Here is a 9459-nt window from a genome sequence, read left to right as displayed (position 1 = left end):
GACATGCTGGATGGTCATGAGACCTTCAGGCTCAGTCCTGATGAAGGATCCGTCTTTAGAGAAACCAGCTCGGGGGTTGGAGGAGTTTTTCTTGGTCCTACAGGACAGAGTGACCTCATGTCCCTCCGTCACAGGGAGGACAGGACTCTGCAGGATCACCAGTCCATCTGAAGAAAAGACAGAGGATGTGTTGTAGCTCTGTGCTTCTTATAACTGAGAAGAGGTTCCTCTGTGAAGCGTCCTACCGGACACGGTGATCTGGACAGAGTTGCTCCGCTGATTTTCAGGAGACTGGCACCAGTAGGTGGCGCTGTCGGGCACCTTGGTCAACTGGATGACGCAGCCTGCAGAGGTGAGCTTCCCCCATTTCGCACAGCTGGATATCTCCTCCTCAGACGTGGTGGACGTGGTGGACCTGATGACGTTCCAGCCGTGAACGCTGGCGTTACCGCAGCTCAGAGACAGAGTATCGTACTCCAGCAGCTGAGACGAGTCAGGAGACACTGAGAGCCGAACCGGGTCGGAACCATCTGCGGATCAAACGCAACAAGTCAAGGTGGGACATGTCAAAGATAAAGAAAAGGGAGTGAGGTTGAGTGAACAGACTCTACCTTCCATCAGCAGCCAGCTGGGGGAAGAGAAGCCACCGCTGATGTTACATTTGTAGGCAGCTTCGTGAGACTTGGAGAAATTGCGGATGGTCATGAGACCTTCAGGCTCAGTCCCGATGAAGGAGTCGTCTCTGTAGAAACTAGCTCGGGGGTTGGAGGAGTTTTTCTTTGTCGTACAGGACAGAGTGACGTCGTGTCCCTCCGTGATAGGGAGGACAGGACTCATCAACACCGGCTCAGTCTGACCTGAACGTGAAGGGTTTGATCAACGGCTGCTGAATATATCAGAGGATAGATAGAACAAAATGAAGAAACAACAAGAAAAGGACAAAATGTCTCTTCATGGTTTCCAGAAGTGATTTATTGGGAGGGTAGATCTGTAACTGTCCGAAACAGACAATCCGATGGACGTCACCATCTTGGTTTTTAAGCCATCACTGTGTAGCCCCGCCCTAAAGCATCCCCTGCTTTATGGTCTGTGTGACTCTAAATGGACCATAATGTACTAAATGAACATCATGCTGTATTGAAGAAGACTTGAAACTAGAGATTGAGACCATAAACTCATGTTTACAATGTTTACTGAGGTAATAAATCAAGAGAGAAGTAGAGTCATTTTCTCATAGACTTCTATACAACCAGAGGAGTCGCCCCCTGGTGGACACTAGAGAGAATGCAGCTTTCGGAACTGGAGGTTGCCGCCCTGTATTTATTTGCTTGCAGCAGTCGTTCAGGTAGAACTCAGACTCTCTCAGGCCGTTGTGTCTTTGTGTCTGCCGTTTGTATTTCCTGTCTGTTTGTAGCTGGGCCTCCACACAACTGCATCACTTCCCCTTTAATGTAATTGGTTCCCTTTAAGACAATTGATGTGACTCATAGAAGTGTAGCGAGTGAGTCATCAACAAAGACTTGTTCCGTACTTGTGTTGACTCGACATATTGTGAGAGTTTAGTTTATTCTATTACCAGAACTGACACAGAAAAGGAAGAAGAAGAGAAAGTATTTGTGCGGTAAAGTCTTACTGATGACGGTGATGTTGACGGTGTTGCTGCTGTCTCCGTGTCTGGACTGACACCAGTACACGCCACTGTCCGACAGCTTGGTGATCTTGATGACGCAGGCGGAGGAGGTCCGTTCACCCCATCCCGATCCGCACTGGGACAGCTTTACACTAGTAAAAAACCTAACAATGTGTCGTCACGTCAACCTTTCTGCACCAAGGAAACCCTTACTCAGCATTTTAAAGGTTTCTTTTTAAGGAATGTTATTGTTGTTCAGACTAACTGAAGCGTGTTTTTGCCGGTTAAACTTACTTGTCGGTCGTGTATCTCCACACCGTCCATCCAGCGGAGCTCGTCTGCTCACAGCTCACAGAGATGTTCTCGTACTCGTAGAACTGAGACTTGTTGGGAGCGACCGTCACCGAGGCTGTGGGAGAAAAAACATCTCGACTATTATGGGATGGATGGTGATGAAATGAACTGTAGTGACCTCTAATCCTCTGACATCATCATCAGGTCAACATGTTCATTCATCACCAAATACCATTGATTCTTTTTGTAAAATTGTAATCTTTAAAGTAACTCCAAAGTACAACATTTCAACAGAAAACAGAAGAAAATGCTCACGTTCAGTACAAATACATCACGGCAGAGAGGCTCAAAACAAGCTGTTGCTTCCTCAAACAGGCAGACCTCGGGATGTGAACCCAAATATTCATCTCACAAGTCATATTTATTTTCTCTAATAGAAAGTGTTGAAACAGACTCCAGACCAGCGGACACGCGGCTCTTTATTTCCATCTGATATGATGGCGTTACTACGACCACTAGAGGGCGCTGCCGCTCGAACGTCAACAGATTGTCTTGATCGTTCTTGATAATAATAATAATAACAATAACTTTATTTATACATCACCTTTAAAAACAGAGTTTACAAAGTGCTTTGACAGACAATAATAACAATAACAGAAAGCTCAGAGAGACAGTCGATACGATAAAAATAAACTAAGAAATAAATGAAATATAATAAAAAAATGTAGTCAAATAATTTAGTAAAATCAACAAATAAAAATAAAACAGCAACGACATCACAGAAGAGCCAGTCTGTAAAAATGTGTTTTAGGAACTGATTTTAAGACATGTCTGCTGCTAGATTTTGCAACTTTTCAGACTACAAATGTAAATTGTTTTTTTTTCACAAACAGCAATCAAGTCGGAGAAGAAGGGACGTTCACATTCAAATCAACGTAACCGACTTACAGGAAGTCTCAGACTCACTGAGGTGAAGATGTTAACGACTAAAACGATCAGCTGTTCAGGTGTTCTACTGCGTAACAAGAAACATATGAATAAAACAACCCTATGATGTCATGTGTTTACAAATAAAAGAACCAACATCTGCTCTTATGCGATAATAAACAAATAAATATAAACTATTGATGTTACGTAGCAAAATGTTACGTAGGAACTTTTAGCAACAAGTTGACTTCTGCCGTCGGGTTTTTTATCGGAAACAAGCGATAAAACCGACTTCAGACAGACACGAAGCAGCAAACAGACGTTCATCAGACATTTTAGATTTGACACAGAATTTATATGAATTATGATTTTATGTACTTATATCCTCAGAAAGATTTAAATTTAAGATTTATAATTTAAATAAATGTCTGTTCAGAGACTGGAGGAGGAATTAAACCCAAACACACAGTTCTTTGGGTTGAAACTCACCACGACTGTGGACAGACGTCTGGCCGACGCTCACCAACACTGAAACAACAGTCACTGTCACATTTCCTTTGTAATAATCTACATCACAACAACACATCTCTGTTCCCTAAATGAAGGTTTCACTTTGGTTGGTTTTGCATGATGAATGTTCATCTTTGTTGAAGGTTTTCTCTACTTACGGAGGAGAAGCAGAGTTGCCTTCATGGCGTCTGCAGAATGAAGCTCCGCTGACCGTTAGAGACACGTGGTGACAACATCCTGTTACAATAAACCACCAGTAGAGAGAGAGAGAGGTGGTCGAGCACAACGTCGAGCAGAAAACAAAACGTCTTCTTCATCCAACTTCATTCATTAACAATAATAATAATACATTTTATTTATAGAGCGCTTTTCAGAGTACTCAAAGACACTTTACATTAAAATCATCATATATAAAAGCTACACACTAAAAACATAAAACACAATAATGGTCACACATTGAAAGCAGTTCTGTAAAGGTGGGTTTTGATTTGGGATGATCGGTGCAGTCTCGCATGTGTTTGGGGGGAGAGTTCCAGAGGGGGGGGTGCGTCAACATGATCTGATTAGTTGTTGTCTCTCATTGTCAGATTGTTTGTGATGTTTGTCTGTCTGTTACAGAGAGACGGAGCTTACATCCTGTCTGACTGATCAAAAGATTATCTGAAGTTCTGACACCACATCCTAAAAGAACAACAGCTGCAGCAAAAGATAATTCATCTCGACCAACTCCTCTAAGAAAATATAACGTTCTGATGTTTTCACAAACAGAAACTTACGACTTCTTTTAAAGGACAAGTGTAACAGTTTGGGAAATATGTTTATTCTTGCTGAGCGTCAGATGTTCAGATTGACACCACTCTCTATTCTGAACATGGAGCTACAGCCATCTGATGGTTAGCTTAGCTTAGCATAAAGACTGTAAACAGGGGGGAGCAGCTAGCGTGAGTTGAGACGTTGAGTAGAAACAGGTCGAGTCACGTTGAGTAGAAACAGGTCGAGTCACGTTGAGTAGAAACAGGTCGAGTCACGTTGAGTAGAAACAGGTCGAGTCACGTTGAGTACAAACAGGTCGAGTCACGTTGATAAATTAAGAAATGTTGTGAATAAACCTGAAGTTGAGTTGAGATGACTTTAAACCAGAGAACCTTTGATCATTCTAGTCTCAGCTTTACTTTGTGTTTGTTTGTTTGTTAGTTTGTTAATGAGCCTGACTGGTATGAATCTCGTTAAGAGGCTTTAACATAAGCCAAAGAAGGACCCTCAGATTTTAAGGATTATTACAGCTTCATGAACATTGTGAGGTTGTGCGTGTCCTTGTCGAGATGTTCTAACAGGTTTCCTGTGGTTGCTTGTAGACGTCTTCCGTGTGGTCTGAGGTGAGGAGAAGAACACTTAGCAGAGGAAACAGGAAACACTCGCTGTGTGTTTGACATCAAAACCAAACGCAGATTTGACACTTTTTTGTATCTTATTCTAATATGTTTTATTACATGTTATTAAAGAACATTTGTGTTTCCTCTGTTTGTCCTGGTCCACTTCACAGTGCTGTCATGACATGCATGTACTCTTTAATGAAGAGACTTGAACACACGAGTCTCATTGGTCGTACCGTCAGCGCCAGCTAACCACGAGAAGCTGCAGCACTGATGGTTTCTACTTTGATCTTCGTTTTGATAAAAAAGGAGCGAAGATGTCAAAGTTTCAACTTTGGATCCAAGATTTGTCTTTTTTTTCATAGTTTCTTGCGTGGGTCTGATGGTTCATGTGTTACATCCTGTAAACGTTTGTTGTTGATCCGTGAACTTTACCCAACATGACATTTGAATTTCAACGTGTCAGTTAACATCTAGTCAGATGTTTTCCTGTTGATCAAAGAGCTGTTTCATCCAAAACTGAGACATATATAAATGAAATGAAAGTGTGCTTTGTCACTTTGTAACTTTATTGACTTTTTCATTGATTAATGATGATAAATTTCAGCTCATTACAATAATTGTTGAACACATTTGGCTTAATTGCTCTCGGACTTGAAGAAAATAATTACAATAAGAGTGATAGAAAGATATATAATATATAAATAATATATATATATATCCTCCACTGTGTCCCAAAAGATCTGGTAAGTTTCTGCTTCTACTAAGTTAGAACTTACTCATTAGTCGAGTTTCGATAATATCACTAGTTATCTGCTCAGTTAACTACCAGCTCCACCCCCTCCCCCTCAGCTCTTTTTGTCTTAATCTTCACACAAACTATTTCCAATGGGAAATTAGTCCACGTTTGAACGCCCTCAAAAATCAGATAACCGCGCTCGCTGAAGTAGCTGCCGGTGAGAATTTATAAATTTAGCATGCTATGCTAACAATAGCTAGCTAACTACTAGTATATAAATGGTATTCTGCTTTCATTTGCCCTCAGGCCACCATGCTAATGAGCTAACGATAAGGTTTAACTTCCAATAATTCAACATATAGGAATTTTGACTTCATATCTCATCATTTTAACAGGTATTTGTTATTTTAATAACTTCTTATGTGTTAAAACAATACGTTTGGAATACATACCTTTAAGAAAGAAAATCTCTAAATTCTGAGTGAAAAACATAATTTTGATTTAGCGACAGTAGCTAGTACAAGCTAGCATTAGCACATGAAAATAAACACACAGCAAAGACATTTTAAAAAACATCTGCGTCTACAGAAGGTTTTAACTTATTGTGTATAAAATAGCTTTCTTTTGTCTGTCCAATCAGAGGCCTCATAGCTTGCTCTCAAGGGTCACGTTGTCCTTTTCTTGACCAATCCCATTGCTGATTGGAGTCGTGGCTCCGCCTTCTGTATCATCTGCTGAGATTAAAATCAGTGAGCAAAAATATGATCCGTCTATCCTTCTGTCAGTAATAATGAATAATAATGAATAATAATAAATAATAATATTAATAAAGGGTTCAATGACGAGAAAGTGGGTGTGTAGGCTTGTATTGCTAACTTTATGGGGACCCATTTCCATTTAACATCATCGTAGTGAGGACATTGTGCTTTGTGAGGACCTTTTGCCCAGTCTTCACTTCACTGACCTTTGACCTGCCGGGCCAGGAGTCGTGGTCCTGCCAGTCCTATACCCAGCGCTCCAATGGGAGCCGTGGTCAGGATGGCTAATACGGCTAACGTTAGAACGTCCAAACCAAACTTAATCAAGGTCTCGTCCCCGTCCTCTCTCGCCAAGTCCAATGCTTTGGAGCCGATAGCCGCCTGGCACACAAATAAACACACATCAGACATTCTAAATGCACATGACTGCTAGAACCCAAAACTCCAAGGCTACATTGAACTTGACATGTATGAAGATTCCTGTTATCACTAAGGAGGTTTTGGAGGTCCTTTAAAAGGGTTCTAGGGACAACTTTGGGAGATTTGAAACGTCATAAATGTTCTGAAAGGGGTCTAATGTTGTGACTGAAGAGGTTCAAGGCATCTTTTAACAGGTTCTAGTCGTCATTCTGTTGGCCCTAGTGGAGGAGGTTCTAGAGATATTTTGGATGGTCAGTCATCATTTATAAGGTTCTTGTCGTCAATGAATACATTGTAGGGGTCATTTAGGAGGTTCTATTAAGTGGTTTTTGTGTAGTCACTGATGAGGTTCTAGGAGTCCTGTAAAGGATTCCAGTGGTTCTTTTAAAGGTTCTAATGGGGATTGAAAAAGCTCTCCTGTAGGTCCACGCTTACAAATAATGGTTCCAATGGGTTCTTCCTGAAGGGCTGAGGTTGTACCCAGAACCTTTTGCTTCTGAAGCAAATTGTTTTTCTAGGGTTCTTTGAAAGAAGAACATTTTTCATCCAAAGAACCCTTTTTGGAAGAAAGAGTTTCTAAGGATTCTTGATAGCACGGGTCTTAAAAGGGAACGTCCCGACCCTTTAGGGTTCTAGATGAAACCCTTCAAATATAAAAGGGCTCATGGTTGGGTTCATGTTAGCACCCTGAGCAGGTGGAACGGTTCTGGATAAAACCTCGAGAGAGGGTTTTGAGTGGAACTGTTATATCATAGAAGGGTAAAAGGTCCTCCTATGAGGACAGGCCGAAGAACCCTACATGGTTCTAGCTAGCAACTTTATTTCTGAGAATGTGGTTATAGGAGTCATATGTCCTTCAGAAGGTTCTAGGATAGTCTAGATGTCCTTTGTGTGGTTATCATTGTCAAAGTTCTAGCAGTCATAGAGAAGGTCTTAGGGTCATTCGGTGGTTCTTGTGGTCTGTGATTTGGTTCTATGCATACAGACCTGTACGGTGGCTTTGGGGAGCCAGGCCACAGAGATGAAGAGTTTCTCCTTTAGGTTAAATCCTCCGTAATGAACCAGCAGGAAGGTGACGAGGAGGCGGATCACCAGACCGGTACTGATACAGGCCAGACCGAGACCTGGACACACAAGAGAGGGACGGAACATCACAGAGTGTAAAACCTGTTTGTTACATGGTCCACTTGGTTCCTGGTTCCTGAGACCAGGTCTAAATGATGTGCTGTTTGCTTGTTTCCACACGGTTCTCACCCACGGTGCTGGGGCTGAGGGTTGCTATGGTGATCTCTGCACCAATCAGTCCAAAGAGGAGCGGCTGGAAGACGTCCCATGAGCGCCCCACCATGGCGGCCACCGGGGCCTGCACGTGAAGACAACCACTGATCTCAAACACATTCAAACGGTTTAAAGACATGTTGAGGGTTGTGTGAACAGGTCTGGATCCAGGTGTTAAATCCAGATTAACGTGGTTCTGATGTGTGGTACCTTGTCGGTCTTCCATCCCAGCGCAGCCAGAAAGGCCAGAACCAGCGTAGAGAGTCCACCGGCTCCGGCAAAACCAATAACGTGACTGAAGAAGACCGAAAATATGGACAGACCCAACAACATGAGAGTCCTCCTCAACACCAGGTCCTCCTGCAGAGGGACAGAGAGAACGTTTAGAGAATTAAATAAACTACATTCAAGATTTAAATAGAACCACAGCCTCACCTGGTCTTTACTGGGGAAGTAGCACAGGAACAGACCCAGGATCAGCCCGGCTATAACTCCTCCCACCACCTCCAGGAGACCCTTCAGTATGTTCATCCACGTAGAACCTGCAGGACAAACACAGCGTATAGAACCCAATGGAACCCAATAGAATAGAACTGAGCATATTCTCCTGTACGGACCTGTGGAGAAGGCGATTCCCAGGCAGGTGGAGAACCCCGTTATGGCCAGAATGTCATCAAAACTCCCAGCAGCCATCAGGAGGGTGGGGATTCCCTGAACAACAACACAGAACATCATTAGAACGTCAATGGAACATCACATCACTACAAAAAATGTGTTCTCTGGGTCCTATTGGTGATACTGGTAGTCCTTGAGCAGGTTCTAGGGGTTCTTGAAGAGGTTCGAGTGGCCAATGAGGAGGTTCTAGTATATATTTTAGGGTTCCCTGAGGACAGGTCATTGAGGATATTCTAGTAGTACTAGGAAGTTCTCCTCGACATTAAGGATGTTTTAGGGTTCCTTTAGAAGGTTCTTAATTCCATTGTAGATCTTGTAGATGACCCTGGAAAGGCTCTTAGTGAATACAAGAACCTCCTAAAGGACCGTCAGATGTCTGATGGAGGTATTAGTAGTCATCAAAGAGGTTCTAGGGATCTTATAGTGGGTTCTAGTTTTGACTGATTACTGGTTATTGGCATCATTTAGAGGTTCTGATCGTCCGCCGGCTCCCCCCTGCTGGCAGGTTACAGAATCAGATGAGTGGCTTTACCTTCTCCACTCCGAACCCTTCTCTCTGCAGGAGCAACATCGAGGGAACCACGACTGCCGGAGACACCGCCGCCAGGACGAAGCTGCACACACACACACACACACACACACACACACACACACACACACACACACACACACACACACATTATTGTCAACATATGGAAACTACAGCTCTTTATATCTATATATGTGTGTGTGTGTGTGTGTGTGTGTGTGCGTGTGTGTGTGTGTGTGTGTTACCCCAGGATGAAGCCCCACACCCAGGGCAGACCCAACAGGAAGTGAGAAACCACGGCGACGATGGAGGCCTCCACCACACAG

The 9459-nt window shown here is 42.9% G+C and overlaps 2 protein-coding genes across 2 annotated transcripts; both read right to left on the bottom strand.

The window, feature by feature from the left end:
• Window positions 1-3: 3 nt before the first annotated feature.
• Window positions 4-3649, bottom strand: LOC116400944 (sialoadhesin-like; the record flags this gene model as incomplete). The annotated part of the gene is made up of 7 exons (XM_031879059.1): window positions 3520-3649; window positions 3341-3379; window positions 1925-2039; window positions 1634-1794; window positions 612-857; window positions 246-530; window positions 4-167 (listed from the first exon to the last, which is right to left on the bottom strand). Coding segments are annotated over exons 1-7 (1035 nt in total), but the record flags the coding sequence as incomplete, so codon positions are not given.
• A 1037-nt stretch (window positions 3650-4686) lies between these two features.
• LOC116400940 (sodium/hydrogen exchanger 9B2-like) lies at window positions 4687-9459 on the bottom strand. Its single transcript, XM_031879055.1, has 9 exons — window positions 9379-9459; window positions 9137-9218; window positions 8547-8640; window positions 8365-8471; window positions 8140-8289; window positions 7906-8014; window positions 7639-7775; window positions 6438-6612; window positions 4687-6204 (listed from the first exon to the last, which is right to left on the bottom strand). Exons 2-9 carry the CDS (start codon window positions 9173-9175, stop codon window positions 6119-6121), a joined length of 897 nt encoding a protein of 298 aa, XP_031734915.1. The 5' UTR covers window positions 9176-9218; window positions 9379-9459; the 3' UTR covers window positions 4687-6118.

Source organism: Anarrhichthys ocellatus, unplaced genomic scaffold (genome assembly GCF_004355925.1).
Source record: "Anarrhichthys ocellatus isolate YVR2014 unplaced genomic scaffold, GSC_Weel_1.0 scaffold221, whole genome shotgun sequence".
Taxonomy (NCBI): domain Eukaryota; kingdom Metazoa; phylum Chordata; class Actinopteri; order Perciformes; family Anarhichadidae; genus Anarrhichthys; species Anarrhichthys ocellatus.
The sequence above is the reverse complement of the archived record's forward strand: the minus strand, read 5'-3'. Positions and strand labels throughout refer to the sequence as shown.